The sequence below is a fragment of the Bubalus kerabau genome, chromosome 10, assembly GCF_029407905.1.
Source record: "Bubalus kerabau isolate K-KA32 ecotype Philippines breed swamp buffalo chromosome 10, PCC_UOA_SB_1v2, whole genome shotgun sequence".
Lineage (NCBI taxonomy): Eukaryota > Metazoa > Chordata > Mammalia > Artiodactyla > Bovidae > Bubalus > Bubalus kerabau.
The window spans coordinates 25,758,117-25,775,077 of record NC_073633.1 but is presented as its reverse complement, the minus strand read 5'-3'; the positions used below and the strand labels follow the sequence as shown (position 1 = coordinate 25,775,077).

The 16,961-nt window shown below is 46.2% G+C and overlaps 1 protein-coding gene across 4 annotated transcripts; it reads left to right on the top strand.

Moving 5' to 3' along the window:
• The first annotated feature begins 18 nt into the window (after nt 1-18).
• On the top strand, nt 19-16,580 carry LOC129621058 (bcl-2-like protein 2). Of its 4 annotated transcripts, XM_055537040.1 has the most exons (9): nt 420-496; nt 968-1,407; nt 9,948-10,043; nt 12,477-12,591; nt 13,300-13,367; nt 13,842-13,948; nt 14,416-14,503; nt 14,586-14,737; nt 15,657-16,580. In XM_055537040.1, exons 2-9 carry the CDS (start codon nt 976-978, stop codon nt 15,694-15,696), a joined length of 1,098 nt encoding a protein of 365 aa, XP_055393015.1. In that variant the 5' UTR covers nt 420-496; nt 968-975; the 3' UTR covers nt 15,697-16,580. The 4 variants fall into 4 exon arrangements, with proteins under 4 accessions (XP_055393013.1, XP_055393014.1, XP_055393015.1 ...); XM_055537037.1 differs by lacking the exons at nt 420-496; nt 968-1,407; nt 9,948-10,043 and adding an exon at nt 11,750-12,115; XM_055537038.1 differs by lacking the exons at nt 9,948-10,043; nt 12,477-12,591; nt 13,300-13,367; ... (2 more) ...; nt 14,586-14,737; nt 15,657-16,580 and adding exons at nt 19-110; nt 2,002-4,923 and having other exon boundaries at nt 409-496.
• The last annotated feature ends 381 nt before the right edge of the window (nt 16,581-16,961 follow it).

The window sequence follows — 16,961 nt, the reverse complement described above, 5'->3', positions numbered from 1 at the left end:
CTCCCGCCCCCCCTTTCTCCTCCCTCCTTCCTTCCCTCCCTTCCTCCCTGTCTCCCTCCCTCCCAGCTCCTGCACCAGGAAACAGCCGGATCCCGGCAGCGGCCTGACCCGTGAGATCCCTAACCTGGCAGGCAGGCGGGGTTGGAGCCCGGCTGAGGGTGGGGGTGAGGGAGGAGCTGGGCCTCTGGGCTGCACTGAGGGGAGCCGGGAGCAGAGATGGTGTCGGCAGGAAGCCCTTGGCCCTGGGTTTCCCGGGAGGACAGTCATTAAACATGGATTCGGCCACACAGCTGGTAGAGCGTTGGGGGCAGGGGCCTGGTCCCGGGAGCTGCAACCCCAGCCCTTCTCAGCCCAGACCCTGATTCCTAGTCTTCCCCACCTAGCTCTGATCTCCCCTCCCCTTCCCAGGGCTCCAGGCTGGGCAGGAGGATGAAAGGCCCCAGCTGGGGGCTCCTTGCCACCAGTGCTGGGTCCTAAGAGCTGCCATCCAGGCTGGGTGAGTGTCCCCTTCCTTCTCTGTCCCAGGCAATCCTTTGGTTCTCCTCCTTTCCCTTCGGCCCCTGTCTCCTCCCCCATCTTGTGTCTCTGCCAGCATCTTCGCATCTTGCCCCTGGGGAGGCCCCAAGCCCCTTCCTCTAGCCAAAAAGGTGTGTACTGGAGGGGGAGGGGTTGTAGGGGTGTCATAGAGCTGCTGTTGTCTTGTTATGGAAAGAATCTGAAGTATTTTAGATGAAATTTACTTGTTTTATATTGAATTTGGCATATTACGAATTTAAGGGCCAGCCCCTCTGGCCGTGGGGCCCCTCGCCATGGCTTAATTTTCTTGTTCTTACCCCTCCCGGCCCAGAGGTCTCTGAGATTTCCCCTCACCTCCCTGCCTGTCTCATGGGCTGGCCAAACCTGAAATACCTCCTTCTAGGCCTCTGACCCTATATTCATGCCAGTCTTTTATGTTTGACTCCAACAGCCGCCCGGATGGCGACCCCAGCCTCGGCCCCAGACACACGGGCTCTAGTGGCAGACTTTGTGGGCTATAAGCTGAGGCAGAAGGGGTATGTTTGTGGAGCTGGCCCCGGGGAGGGCCCAGCAGCTGACCCGCTACACCAAGCCATGCGGGCAGCTGGAGATGAGTTCGAGACCCGCTTCCGGCGCACCTTCTCCGATCTGGCAGCTCAGCTGCATGTGACCCCGGGCTCGGCCCAGCAACGCTTCACCCAGGTCTCTGATGAACTCTTCCAAGGGGGCCCCAACTGGGGCCGCCTTGTGGCCTTCTTTGTCTTTGGAGCCGCGTTGTGTGCTGAGAGTGTCAACAAGGAGATGGAGCCACTTGTGGGACAAGTGCAGGAGTGGATGGTGGCCTACCTGGAGACGCGGCTGGCTGACTGGATCCACAGCAGTGGGGGCTGGGTAAGAACCTTCTCGATTGCTGCTCTGCACATCCCTCCGAAAAGTTGGTTTCCAGGGGGAAGACGGGGGGCTCTGGCTGGAGCTGGGGGGCAGCTGTGCTAGGAATGAGGCATGGGGGCCAAGTCTGCCTGTTTGGGTGGAATCAGGTGCCCTCACTATGGGCATCTCTGAACCCTGCACTCCAGGGCTGCCATGCATTCATCATTCGGTGGGCTCATGATCCAAAGCAGAGGACAGAACACACAGTAGCCAGGTAGTGCCTGCACAGAAATGGCATCCAACCATCACAAATTTTTCACATCTGAGTACATGGCATGGGCAGGGTCAGGGATCAAGGATGGGTGGGCCAGACAAGCCTTGACAAAGGATGCCAGTTCTGAGCAGAATTTTTGGCCAGGGAAATTTTAGATGGGATTCACCTGAGGTAGAGAAGGGCAAATGAGCCAGGTGCTCATGGGGGATCCGAGGGGCTGGGGGTGGGGTGGTGCTTGCAGTGGACGGAACTGGAGCTCTTCCTCTCGTCTTTTCTCCATTCTTCCCCCTCCTGATCTCCCTTTCTCCTTCTTTCTCTCCTGCTTCCCTTCTCTCCCACAGGCGGAGTTCACAGCTCTATACGGGGACGGGGCCCTGGAGGAGGCGCGGCGTCTGCGGGAGGGGAACTGGGCTTCAGTGAGGACAGTGCTGACGGGGGCCGTGGCACTGGGGGCCCTGGTAACCGTAGGGGCCTTTTTTGCTAGCAAGTGAGAAAGTCCAGGGCCAGGTGGGGTGAGGTGTGGCTGGGGGGCAGGAGAGCAGGAGCAGAGTGGAGGAATGCCCTTGGAAGAAGTGGGGAAAAGAATGGGCATGAAACGGGAATTGGAAGGGGAAAGGTGGCGTGTGAGGGAGCTGAGTGTGCCAAGCAGGCTGTTGAAAGAGTGAGCTGGAGACATTGTGGAATGTATTTGGAAAGTCAGGAGATGGAGTCATTCCAGGGCTTGGGGGAGGTGGGAAGGATCATGCCTGTAGGTATAGGCACACGAAACTCTGCCTGGAGCTTGATTTGCTGCCCTGAGGGAGGTGGACTTGCAGAGGGGGTTGGCATCTCCATTCAATGAGTGGGATTTGGGGCAAATACAGAAGGCACATCCCTTTGGAACGGGAGCTCGGGGTTCTCAGGGGCTAGGAAGAAATGCTGTGACTGAGGGCTGCTGAGACATGAGTGTGCATGCTGGGCTGCTTGTCTAATCTGGTGGCGGTGAGATTCCTTGAAGAGAAAACATTCACTCCCTCTAGCAGTGGTGAGAACAAGGGCAGCTCTCTGTCCCTTCTCCCAACCTTCGCCTCCCTCTCCCCCTTGTCTTGCTGCCTCAAGGCTGAGGGAGAAACACTGTATCCAGGCTGAGGGCTCTGGCCGCTTTTTTGCAGAAAGTTGTCAGCAGGGCTTTGGAGAGAAGAGCAGTTCTATAGCTGACCTTGTTCCTTCATCATCCCCCTTCCTTGTGCATCAACACCCTTGCTGCTGCCTCCTGGGCTCTGACAGAAAGGCAGGGCTGTGGAGCCTGCGGTGGGTGGGGGCTTTGGGAGCTGGAGCTGCCCCTGCCCTCCTCTCCCACTGGGGCACCTTGGTGCCTAAAGGGTTCCCTATATCTCTGGGACCTTCTGTATCCAAACTTAAACTCTAAATTGGGGCTTTTAACTAATTTTCCTTTTGAGTGTGTGGACGTAAATGCAGACCTGGAATACAGTCTGGTCCTGCACTGTGTCTCGGAACGACTGTGGATGCCTTGAGAGGAACATTCCAGCTCTGAACACCATGCGTGTGAGGGTGACGTGTAAACTCTGTGGCTGGCCTGGTCCATGTGGTGGGCAGTGGTGCTGCTTCATTAAAGGCCAGGTGTCTGGGTTCCAGAGTACCTGCCATGACCTAGAAGCATTGATATCTTCTTGGAAGCCACACTGTTTGCATGGGTGTTACTTGTCTGTACCTCAGAGTCTGAGGACGTTAACTTCAGAGCGCACAGTCCTCTAGAACAGATTCAGATGACGGCTTTTTCTTTTGAGAAAGACATGGTTGAGTTCACTCCAGATGCATGTCCTGAGCCAGACCTCACTGCTGCACTTTCCAAGGTGCTAAAATTGCTGCTTTCCAATGCTGACTTCTTCTGACACAGTGCTCTAGAACCCTGCCCTTGATCCTGAGCACTGACCTGCTTAGCTAGACCATGGTTGACTCTTGGAGATTTTCACTGGCCCTAGAATGTGGCGACACAGTTGTACTCACGAAAACGTGGGACCAAAATTGGCCTCAGGTGTTTAGCTCAGACTTTTGCTTTTGAGGAGGGCTGCACTTTTTAATGATATTTATAGGGGAGGTGGTGGACTGCATGGGCCACTTGGTCTGTTGTGAGTATGCTGGTACCAGGCATCAGAGCTGGTCTGTGGCAGGCAGTTTTGGGGTGTGTGTTGGGGGGTCTCTGACTTGCTCAGGTCAAACTAGGCCATTGGTTTTCCACCTGCTTGGCAGGACCCTGAAGTTTCCTAGGGGTTGCCTCAGGAGTCCTTGGGGGAGACGAAGCTGGGGTGCTGAGCAGGCTAGGCGACTTGCCCTCAAACAGAACAGCTCCCCTGTAGCTGTCTTACATATCGGGGTTCAGGGTAAGATTTTATTTGCATTAAGGGGTTTGCTGCTGAAAAAAGAAGAAAGTTGGAAAACCACTGACTAGACCATCCAAATTGGAGCCTGTGCTCCCCCAGGTTTGGGGCAGACTTCCCCCGTCCCCCTACCACAGAACGTCTAGCCCTTGTAGTTTTCCTGGAGCCTGTAGCAAACAGGGGAGGCAGGGACCATGGTCAGTTACCAAAAAGCCCTGCTTGGAGGCCTTCACACCTGGGTGGAAGGAGAGGCTGTTTTCTGAAAGGGAAAAGGGCGTGGGCTGGATTTCCAGAGGTATAGCTTGGATGGGACCACAGAGGGCAGTTTTGACATGTCCTGCCCTTCTTAGCCTGAGAGGGAATGGAAACCCCAGAGACTCTTCTGTCAGGGAAAACTAGAGACTCTCTTTTAGAGCCATATAGTTCCTTGGGATTAGCTCTTGGCCAAGATGGCTGAGTATGGCTCCCAATTTTTAAATCCATTTCATTTTTTAAAAAATAAGGGAAATAAATCTTATTGCCATTTTTCAGAGATTAACTAGGTGGAGAGGGTGTTTCTTGCTCTCCAGAGCCCAAAGGGACAAATATGGACTTTGCTTAGGCCAAGGAAGGAGCAGAAGTAGGGCAGCTAGGTCCTGCACTTATTAACCCCACTCCCCACTTATCCTGGGGCATACACTATTTTACTTTTTTAAAATCATAAAGCGGCGGGAGAACAGATTTGGTTAGTTTAGAAGAGAAGAAAAGCTCTATAAATATAAATATATATTCCTGTATTTTTATTTAATAATTTATAAATACCAAGTTCATTTGACTTTTATTTTTGTGTAATATGTAATGGTCGTATTAAAAAAATAAATAAAGCCCAGAAGTTTAATGAGAAGGACTGAGCAGGGTTTGTGACTTCTATACTGTATAGCCTTCGGTCAGGACATTTCTTGATCTAATCATTTCATCATGACCTTGTTAAGGCCAAGAATTAGATTAATAGGGATTTGGGAAAATATTGAGATAAAAAATTAAAAAAAAAAAAAGAAGAAATTCCCTGGCAGTCCAGTGGTTAGTACTCCATACTTTCACTGCCTAAGTGCCTGAATTTGATCCCAGGACAGGAAACTCAGATCCTGAAAGCAGGGCCAAAAGAAAATCAGAGTTGTTCCTCCACCCCATCTCGGCCAAATGCCAAAGCCAAGAACTGCATCTGTGCCAACCCAAGCCTTGAGAGGGTGTGTGTATATGGTGCTTTGGGATAGCCACAACAAAACCCAAAACGAAACAAAGAAAACCTATCAAAAATCTTTATGATGGAATCAAGTCCCCAGTTGTGGTTTAGCCCCTGATCAGAAGTGTGTGATGATGAACATTTCTGAATATCCTGCTACCTCTTCAGACTTAAGTCTGGCAAAAATGGAGCCCTTGTTTACTTTCCTGGTCCCCTTAGATATTTGGTTTCAGCCGTTTTAATGTGAACTGCTAAACTGGATGGGATCTATAGAATTGTTTAGCCCATCCCTCTGTACTTCTAGTCTAGGACCATATCAAAGTCATGTCTAACAAGAATACTATCTTAATTTGAAATTACAAGTGGGAGTTTCTAGTTTTTCTATAATCCAATGCAATAACATGGTATTTGGTTTATGTGTTAAATTGCAGTGAGAAATACACTGCTTAGAGGAATGCACTGTTGCATTTCTATTCTATGTTGAAAAATGTACAGGACAAGCCATTAAAATCAGGGAGTGGCTTAGTGAGCATGCCTTTTGGGAAAAGGGAATTAGATGGTCCTAACAGTTCCTATTACCAGGCTATATTAGCTAGTGTATTTATTCCTACTGTGGTTTGATTGGTTTATAATTTGCCTAATTCCAAAAAGCATTTGTAATATTTTACTATAATACAAAAGACAAAACAATAGGAAAATATAGTTTTTTGAAGTAAGGGTAAAGGGAAAATTGAAATATTACAATAAAATGACAGCAAAAGGAAAATTAACACAGAAAAGCATTCTATAAGCAGTATTGCCAAATACTAAAAGTGGGCTATGAATTCAACTCTGAGCTTCTTGGCAGCTAAGGTAAATTGGTGAACAATGAGATTCACATCCCTTTTAGGATTTATAAAACTTTTCAGTTCCTCAAGGTAGCAAAAAGTTTTGTGGCTCTTCTGAGAAGACACTGAGTGCCATTAGTGGACATCACCATCTAAAACGCCTAATAGCAGTACGATGCTGAGTTTTACACTCCCGTTGCCTGCAGAAACACCAGAGGGGGATTCAGTAGGTCCTGAGCTTGTTCTATCAGAATCACCACAGTTTAGCCCAAATATGCTCTGATGCCATAGTTTAAAATAGGGCTCCATTTTAGACTATCTAGATGGACAGATGGATGGTTTATTCTTCACACAGTTCTCTGTGAATGTTATTTCTCCAAATGCCACTTCTGATGAAAATTGGGCAACATTTAGTTATACTTTCTAACAAATGGATGGATTATAGATATTCTGTTTTTAGTTGAAAGCAGATCCTTTGAAAACTTTAAAAGCTGTCTTAAATGTGGTTACAGGTGAGATGTAAATAAAATAACAATATTTTAAAAATCAACCAAAACAGATAATATAATGGAATATGATATAGTTTTTTATTAATCCATTCATTCATTCAGCAAACACTCAAGCATCCTCTGTGTGCCGAAGACAGTTTTAGGCACCGAGCTAGAGAAGTGAACGAACTGGCACAAATTTCTGCCTTCATGTTACTTGTATTCTAGTAATGAAAACATATAAAGCTAAATAACTATCTACCTACATAAATAAATAAATTTCACAGCATTAACTAACATAACATTTCATGTTAGGGGCAAATGCTATGGAGAAAAAATAATTCATTAGGGTAGGATTGGGAAGGTGTATGTATAGGTTTCAATGATAAATAGAGTGATCAGCAAAGTCCTCATTTCTAAGGTAACTTCTGAATAAAGTCATGAAAAATGAAATTGGAAAAATATTTTTATTGACATGGAAGAATATTTCTGTATCTTATTAGGTAAAACAGAAAATAGAGTAGAAAACAATATATACAGTATGATCCCATTTTGCTAAAAAAATATGTATACACACACATACATATATATACCTCTATATCTATTTGTGTATTGAAAGTTTGAGGAAGGGTATATGCCAAAATATCAGTGATTATCTCTGGATAGTGGATTTTATGGGTAATTTTATTTTTTTTGCTATCAGTATTTTTGGAAATTTTGATAAGGAACACATTTCATAAGGTACAGCATATTAAAACAAGGTTTTCAGGGCACAAAGTTTTCTAAAAGTTAACCTAGCAGAATGGAGATTAAGCAGCCCAACAGAGGTTCCTTCTCACTAATGGCAACCCCACTTCCCCTCAAGGTTGGACCTAGGGAGTTAAGGTAGGCCAGGGCAGACTCTGCATTAGAAAATAATTGGAATGGACTCAAAACAGAGGTAAGTAAATGATCAAGGCTCCAAGATTCTGTGTCAACACTGTCCAATAGAAACAGAATGCAAGCCACATAGGTATTTTACATTTTTTAGTAGCCTCATTAAAAAAAGCTAAAAGAAACAGGTAAAACTAATTTTAATAGTATTTTTTACACCCAGTATATAAAGACTACTATAATTTCAATCTGTAATTAATGTTGAACAGTTATTAAGTCATTTTAGTCACTTTTTCATCCTGAGTCCTTGAAATTCAGTGTATTATCTGACAGTTGCAGTACATCTCAATTCAGACCATTTCACATTTTAAGTGCTCAGAGTAACCATGTGTGACTGGTGGCTACCATATTAAACAATGTACCTATAGATTAGAGGGAATTATTGCAGCAGTCAAGGTAAAATTTTCAAAGCAGGAGTTAAAAATAGGGATGAAACTATATTAGGAACCTAAGTATTTATATGTTTAGTGAGAAAACTTTTCCCTTCTGGACAGAACTGGACATGCCCTCATCCATTTTTACAGATTTAATTCTCCTTTTCTCAACTAGACTGACCATTTCCATTTTCCTTTACTTTCCTTAACGCATTTTTCCTCCTTCTAGGGCACAACATCACTGAGTTATAGTTCTGAAACTCCATGGCCTTCTGTTTACAGGTTATTACTGAAGGAAAGGGGGCTTCTCTAGTAGCTCAGGAGGTAAAGAATCTCCTGCAATCAAACCAGGAGACCCTGGTTTGATCCCTGGGTCAGGAAGATCCCCTGGAGAAGGGAATGGCAACCCACTCCAATATTCTTGCCTAGAGAATTCCATGGACAGACCATGGGGCCGCAAAGAGTAGGACAGGATTGAGCAACTAACACTTTCACTTCCACTGAAGGAAAAGTAAATTTATAATGGGTGAACCTTGTATCATTACATGCCAATTTTTAAAAAATTCATTCACAGAGGATAACATCCCTTTGATGTTCTCTATGCATCAACAAATATAGGATATAAGATTATTACATGTAAAGCAATTATCCTCCAATTAAATATATATTAAAAAGATTATTACAGAAGATCATCCATTCAGTTAGCACCTATTGAGCACAGTGATAGCCAGTGGCAATGCAAAGATAATTAAGAAGGTGCCCCTGCCTTCTACAGTTTACAGCCTAATAGGAAAGTATCTTACAAATCACCATTCAGAAAAAAAAAATGAAAAAAAAAAAAAAAATCACCATTCAAATATCTTTAAAAAATGTGTTTGTAAAAGTAAATGTTTATTGAGTAAGTTGGGAAGTTGGAGTGTTTTTTAAATTTTAAATAAAAATAATACTTGATAATTATGGAAAAATCATAGAACATGGGAAATTATAAAGAAGATCAATCATAATCCTACTATCCAGAGAGGATCACTGTTAACATTTTGGTATATTTCTTTTCTGTTGTCTCTGCTTATATTTTGTGATCATACTGTATACATAATTTTGTATACTGCCGTTCTGCTTACCATTATATTGCGAGCATTTTCCTTGTCATTACACGTTTTGAAGACATAATGACTTTATAAAATTACAATATATGCTTGTATAATAATTTTCCTGAAAAATGCCCACTTGGACAATCAAGTTTATATTTTTTTTCACTTTGATGAACATCATTGTTCTCAAATTTTTATCTAGGTTTTAGATTATTTCTTTAGAACAGATTAGAAGAAACACAATTACTGGGTTAAAAATTTCAGTATTTTAAAAATATGTTGCATATTGCCATAGAAAAGATTGTCTTGGTTCTTATTCATTTTTCCCCTCAATGCCCAAGTTGTTTTGTTTTTTTTTTAAACCAGGTATACATAGCTTTAATCACATTTTATATACAATTTTACATTCTACTTTTTGGCCTAACAAAAATTTTTGCAGGTTATCACAGTGTAAACCTTTTTTTAAAAAACCAATGCATAATCTTATGATGTAATTATAGGTTGCCTAAACATTTGTCTAATTTGGAATTTAGTCTTTTTCCAACTTCAACATCGTACATAATGTTCTCTTTGTATATTAAAACAGACCTTATAGTAATTTTGATCTGAGCTTTTAAATCTGGTTTTGAATTCCCTGCTCACTTCTAATTAGTTCCGTGACTTGGACAAATTACTTCATTCTTTTCTCATCCCTAAAAAATATTATGGTTTTGTGATTCCTTACTTCATAATGTTGTTTTGAGAATCCAATGAGATAACATAACAAGGAGTCTAGGATGGTGCCTGTTACAAAATCAAGTGCTTAACAAAATTGGATTTAAAGGCATTATTTTAAAAATCCCATTTCCCTTAATTGGCTTTCTTAAACTAGGTACCAATGAACATCCAAGTCTTGACTTGGTTAAAATCAGTAGAAAAGATTTTTCTTCCAGCCAACTCAGTTTTTTAGAGCTTGTCTTTGGTGCTAAACTTAGTTCTCCCAGACCAGTGAAGCTGAGATGGTTCATGAAGTATTTTTCGGTGAAATTTTAAGCAACTGTGACCCTGCTCCAAGTTCTCCTGTTCCTGAGGTAAGGATCTGTGTGTGTGTGGAGGGGGGGGGGGGAATTGAGGGTGAGGGGAAGAGTGGGGTATACTGTGAAGCTCTGACTTTTTGGTTTGCTAACAGAAATCTCCTCTTATCCAAAACCCCCTACCAAGCTATGCACATCCTTCCAGGTTGTTTCAGTAACTATTTGGTTAGGCTCAGGTGAATCTGGCTTTCAAACTGTAGCTTGGTCTGGCTATAACTATCCCTCTTGCCAACTTAGCACTGCCATTCCTTCCTTTTTAATAAATGTATAGGAGCACCACTAAACTATGGCAACCCTGTCTTGCAGGGCTAGATTTCATTGGTATCTGAGAGTGCAATGGTGTGGTGGAATTCCTCTGGGGTCTGAACCAGGGTCTGAAGTCTCGGAAAGCGTGGTAAATGAAAGGTGACACCCAGCTCCCGTCAATGTATCTTCTGGTCAACAAACATTTATCTGGACACTTACTATGTGCTAGGCATATTGCCCTAAGGTGGAGATGCAAATATAATTAGAGACCAGCCTTTCATCTCCAAGCTCTCACAAGCACTAGCTAGGAAAGGCTGCACAAAATGATTAACTGTTCAGAGGAGGTAGGCCCGCTTATGATGATAGAGGAGGGGAGGCTAGTGAAAGGCTTCGCAGGGGAGGTGATGATGAGGCTTGCTCTGGTTGAAGAGGGACTGCATATGCAGAGGCACAGACCTGGGTACAGATACACCCACTGGAATGAGAAGCGTGGAAATAACATTCACGAAGTAGCCTGTTCTGGAGTTGTCTAAGATCTAGCTAAAGAGTTTTGAGATTTTATCTGGTGTGAACTGGGGTCGTGACCCATTGGAAGCTGATCCATTAAGGGGCTGTAAATAAGAGAACAGGCTGAAACTGGGGCATGAACAGAATGCTTGGAAAGTATGCCTGTGCAGAATGACAGCACATAGAGGACTCATGACTGGTACTGGAGTGAGGATTACTCCCTGCTTTCTGGTTTGGGGAGACCTGACGGATGGTGGATAGATAGTGGTGCCAATAACCTAGGTAGGAAAGGTAAACTCCGTTCTGGACAGCGCCGTTCAGAACCCTCTGCTGCAACAGCCCATCTACTGGTGCATTCCTGATAAAAGACCGGTTTCCAGAAATCGCCGCAGTTTCCGGCCTCTACCTTCCAAGAGCTCACTAGCTGGCAACCAGCAGCATCAAGATGGCGACCTCCTAAAGACTAGTCATGTGACCTCGGGTTTCCCTCGATGGGAGCCCAGCAGTCCGTTTGGGGGCAAGGTTCACCTGTCGCGAAATAGGTGTCAGCTCTTCGAATCTCGCGAGCCAATTGGCATCTGAGACTGGGCCACTTCGGCGAGGCGATCGGAAGACTGTTCCTTTCCCGTCGCCTTGCCAGCGGCCAATCACCGAGCGTTATACTTCGCAGATCCGCCCTTAGGCGGGGGAGAAGCAGTAACGTCGTCACAGCTTGGCGTTATTGTTACCTAAGGACTTGAGAGGAGGTGGGACGTGTGTTGATTGACAGACCGACTTCCCCTACCGGGATTTGAGAATTTGGCGCAATTCCCCGCCTTAGGGGTGGGGTCTTATTTGATTGCCAAGTAATATCCCCCAATGGAGCCCTAGCTCGTGGTGACGGGCAGGCTGCTTGACTAATGAATCCTCGGCGAAGCCGGCGCAGCTCTCCAATCGCTGGGCGGCGGGCCCCAGTCTGAGCGGCGATGGCGGCGGCGGCGGCGGCGGCAGCAGCAGCGGGGGCTGCGGGCGGTCGGGGCTCCGGGCCGGGGCGGCGGCGCCATCTTGTGCCCGGGGCCGGTGGGGAGGCCGGGGAGGGGGCCCCGGGGGGCGCAGGGGACTACGGGAACGGCTTGGAGTCTGAGGAACTGGAGCCTGAGGAGCTGCTGCTGGAGCCCGAGCCGGAGCCCGAGCCCGAAGAGGAGCCGCCCCGGCCCCGCGCCCCCCCGGGAGCTCCGGGCCCTGGGCCTGGCTCGGGAGCCCCCGGCAACCAGGAGGAGGAGGAGGAGTCGGGACTGGTCGAGGGTGACCCGGGGGACGGCGCCATTGAGGACCCGGTGAGGGAAAGAGGGCTAGCGAGGAGGCCGGCGACCGGCCGGGTCACGGGAGGCACAGAGCTCGGGCGAGCGAGAGGCGGGAGGGGGGTGGGGGTGGGCGGGGAATAACGTGGCTGGGGCCGGGCCGGGGACGCAGCCTCGACCGCCAGAAGGGGCCCAGCCGGGTTGACTTCGGCGTCATGGGTGCCTAGTGTTGTACTAGAAAAGGTAGCTTTCTTTTCTTTTCTTTTCTTCACGACCCTCGCGTGGAGCGAAGGAAATGGCCGAGCATGGCTGGGGCCGCGCGCGGATCGAGAGCAGGGCAGAGCCCCTGCGTTGGTTCCTCTTAAGCTCTTCTCCATACCCTCCCCACTCATTGTAGGAGCTGGAAGCGATCAAAGCTCGAGTTAGGGAGATGGAGGAAGAAGCTGAGAAGCTAAAGGAGCTACAGAACGAGGTAGAGAAGCAGATGAATATGAGTCCACCTCCGGGCAATGGTGAGTAACCGGCGGTTGCACGCGGAGCCCAGGTCCTCGGATGGGAAGGGTTATGAGAGTACGGTTTATATGGAATTAGATACTCGGAACCTTGGAGCTTCTTGTCTGAGCAATTACTGGGCAGTTGCCGTGGTCATAGTCCATTGTGCGTTTCTCTGACCTTTGTGAAACAAGGCCTATGTTTTCGTGATGGTAGTCTTGTGCTTCCCTTTGTCCTTGTTACAAATGTGTTGCTCTTTGTTCTTAGTCTTCCTCTACTCTTTGTGGAGGTTGCCAGCTGGTGTTTGACCTTCAAGTCTAATAGTTCTTCGTTCAGTCGGAGACCCTTTAGTTAGGAGTTCTAAGAGAAAATGTCCAGCTGCAGGGGGCTTCTCCTCTAATCTCGAAATGTCCAGTCTCAGCCCACCTAATTTTGTTCATTTTTCAAATCATTTCAACCAAGGGTACAATAGGGACTTGATTTGGGAGCAGGAGGGGATTCATGTACTGTTTTCTTTGAATTTAAGAATGTATTCATCTGTTCCATAACTTGTAAAATATTTAATAAGCACCTACTATGTGCTAGACTTTTCTAGGTAATGGGTACAGCAGGGAACTGAACAGACCAAAATCTTTACCTTTGCTAATGGTGGTGATGGCGGTGGTGGTGGTGCATATATTGCCCAAGTAGAAAACAAGGGTTATTTTCTGATTATTTTTTCTTCAAAGCTGGCCCAGTGATCATGTCCATTGAGGAGAAGATGGAGGCTGATGCCCGTTCCATCTATGTTGGCAATGTATGTATGAGGCCCTTGATTGGGGTTGGGGGAGCTCTTAGTTTGGGAGATTATTTAATAGGAGTCTTGATGGAAACTTTCCAGGATAGGTGGTGGATTTAAGGAGTGGAGGGAAGGTTAGAATGAGGTGAAAGTTAATGGTGATGAGCAGAAGCTGTGGGGTTGGAAGGAGAAGAGTTCCTTAGAGAACTAGATTTGATGTGCTTTGGTGTATATGGGGGGCTTCCCAGGTGGCACTAGTGATAAAGAGTCCTGCTGCCTCAAAAGATGTGGGTTCTATCCCTGGGTTGGGAAAATCCCCTTGAGAAGGAAATGTCAACCCACTCCAGGATTCTTGGCTGGAGATTCTCAGGGACAGAGGAGTCTGGCTTGCTACAGTCCATGGGGTCGCAAAGATGGCTCAGCCCAAAGGCTTGGCAGGGTATCTGTTGAGATGGGAGTTTGCCTATTGCCTGTGAAATGTACCCCCAACAGGTGGACTATGGTGCAACAGCAGAAGAGCTAGAAGCACACTTTCATGGCTGTGGTTCAGTCAACCGCGTTACTATACTCTGTGACAAATTTAGTGGCCATCCTAAAGGGTAAGTGTGGGGAAATTGAGGTCATTTTAATCCCAGTTAAAAAGTAGGTAAATCATGCTTTATATTGAGCAGTAAGTTAACTGTACGTTAAAGTAAGTAGTCTTCATCTTTTTAAGATATGGCGTTAATGTTATGTATCAGGGATTATACTTAAAATTGCTTTCAGAGGCCCAAGAGGTAACAAAGATGAGGGCTGGGTGTGGGTGGGGGTCATGAACTAGAATGGAGGGGCGGCTTCTGCTTGGCTTTAGCTTGTTCTGCCCTTTGGACATCCAGGGCCCTCTGTATCCTATTTTATAATTTTCCAGGAGTAGGTGCAAATTTTGATTAAAGAATTCCATTAAGAATTGTTTTGGACAAGTAGTTAAAAATATGAACACATTGTGCTCAAAGCATGCCTGCAAACTGGATTTTATCTGTGAGCTACTGTTTTTGACCTCAGATAAAGTGACAGTTACTCTTTTCAGGTTTGCGTATATAGAGTTCTCAGACAAAGAGTCAGTGAGGACTTCCCTGGCCTTAGATGAATCCTTATTTAGAGGAAGACAGATCAAGGTAAGCCCCATCCCATCGTTCTGGTTGTCAGTAAACGCCCTGGGTTTACTCAAAGGCTTTCTGTCGCGCTTGTCACTCTCAGGTGATCCCTAAACGAACCAACAGACCAGGCATCAGCACAACAGACCGAGGCTTCCCACGAGCCCGATACCGTGCCCGAACCACCAACTACAACAGTTCCCGCTCTCGATTCTACAGTGGTTTTAACAGCAGGCCCCGGGGTCGCGTCTACAGGTCAGGATAGATGGGCTGCTCCTCTCCCCCGCCTCCCATGAACCCTTCCTTTTCTCCTCACCTGAGGAACCTCCCTCCTTTACCCTCCCCCTTGGTTCCAGGGACTTGGTCTCCTGCCTGTGCAGGGTGAGGAAGGTAGTTGCAGGCCAGGCGGCCAGTCTCATCTTTTTTCTGGAGCCGGAATTGGTGATAAGGGCTGGATCTCTCCACCCTGTTCTGAGAGATGCTGCTTCTCCCAGCCTTTTTTTTTTTTTCCATGAAAGTTGATGGCAGTGAAAATGTTTACACAGGAGGCCCGGGAAGAACAGGGCCTCAGAGCAGTGAAAGTGCTGCTTGGACCTTTGCTTCCTTTCCCAGAGATAGGGAAGGGTTGAAGAAAGCCAGAGGCTAGTTGATCCTCCTGGAACGCGGTGTGGGAGGATCAGGATAGTTACACTCTAATAACTAGCCAGGCTTTTGCAAGGTTAACCCGCATGCTGGGCCTGGTGTGGCATCCATGTTGTTACTGCACTTCCATCTTTGTACATTTAAATAGAGGGATTAGGCGGATAGATCTTGGCTTTTCGCAAGATTTGCCTCTCTGCTCCCTGGAGGAATTAGGGAAGATCTGTTGGTGAGAGCCTTGCATTTAAGAGCTGTGGAGAACTGAAAACTGGATAAACAAGGAGTCCTTTTTCTTGCCCCTGTGTCTCAGATTATTTTTTTATTGCCACTGTTTGGCGAAGTAATAACAGTTAATTTCCCCTCCCACTTGCCAGGTGTGTCACTGTTTCTGGGATTGTGGGGATCAGTTTTAGGACTTGGCAACTTCTTTCCCCTCTTCCCTTCACAGAAACTGGGGCGAGGGCCCACGGGGGAGGGGCTTGTGCTGAACTCTTTAGTGATCATGTTAACACCTAACTCTCCTTCTTTCTTCCAGGGGCCGGGCTAGAGCGACATCATGGTATTCCCCTTACTAAAAAAAAGTGTGTATTAGGAGGAGAGAGAGGAAAAAAAGAGGAAAGAAGGAAAAAAAAAAAGAATTAAAAAAAAAAAAAAGAAAAACAGAAGATGACCTTGATGGAAAAAAAAAAAATATTTTTTAAAAAAAAGATATACTGTGGAAGGGGGGATAATCCCATAACTAACTGCTGAGGAGGGACCGGCTTTGGGGAGTAGGGGAAGGCCCAGGGAGTGGGGCAGGGGGCTGCTCATTCACTCTGGGGATTCGCCATGGACACGTCTCAATCGCGCAAGCTGCTCCCCTGTTTCCCTGTTTCCCTTTGCCCCCTTGGGGGCTGCTCAAGGGTAGGTGGGCATGGGTGGTAGGAGGGGTTTTTTTACCCAGGGCTCTGGAAGGACACCAAACTGTTCTGCTTGTTACCTTCCCTCCATCTTCCTCACTTTCACAGTCCCCTCCTGCCTGCTCCTGTCCTGCCAGGTCTACCACCCACCCTGCCCCTCTTTTCTGGCTCCCTGCCCCTCCAGATTGCCTGGTGATCTATTTTGTTTCCTTTTGTGTTTCTTTTTCTGTTTTGAGTGTCTTTCTTTGCAGGTTTCTGTAGCCGGAAGATCTCCGTTCCGCTCCCAGCGGCTCCAGTGTAAATTCCCCTTCCCCTTGGGGAATGCACTACCTTGTTTTGGGGGGTTTTGGGGTGTTTTTTGTTTTTCAGTTTTTGTTTTGTTTTGTTTTTCTTTGCCTTTTTTTTCCCTTTTATTTGGAGGGTATGGGAGGAAGTGGGAACAGGGAGGTGGGAGGTGGATTTTGTTTATTTTTTTAGCTCGTTTCCAGGGGGTGGGAGTTTTTTTTTTAATATGTGTCATGAATAAAGTTGTTTTTGAAAATAAAAAATGTTTGGCCTTTTGGGTGTATGGATTATTTATCTACCTGTCCTTTCTTAAATCCCAGATGGCTGTTAATTCTAATTTCTGGAAAAGCTGGTGGTGTGGAGGGGAAATTGCGACCTAAATTAAGGAGCAGGAGTTAAAATTACAACTAGCAGGAACATTATGTGTTTAGTTTGAGTTTTCTGAAAATCATGCAGTCTTGTTTGGCATTTGAGAGGTGAATTAACTGAGCCTGGGAATATAAAAGAATGACTGGTAACATTTATGTACAGATGAATTACCCATACCAGCATTAGATTCTTACATTGGCGTCTGGGTAGCCTTTCTTGGTTTCTCCACTCCAGGGTACCCTCAAAAAATGAAAAGTAATGTTTAATGATAACTGCAATGCTTACAT

Coding starts and splice junctions, on each gene's coding strand:
- LOC129621058 (XM_055537040.1), top strand. CDS start 976: ATGGCGACCCCAGCCTCGGCCCCAGACACACGGGCTCTAGTGGCAGAC. Junction 1,408..9,947: donor TCCACAGCAGTGGGGGCTGG/GTAAGAACCTTC, acceptor TGCTAAACTTAG/TTCTCCCAGACCAGTGAAGC. Junction 13,368..13,841: donor GTTCCATCTATGTTGGCAAT/GTATGTATGAGG, acceptor TACCCCCAACAG/GTGGACTATGGTGCAACAGC.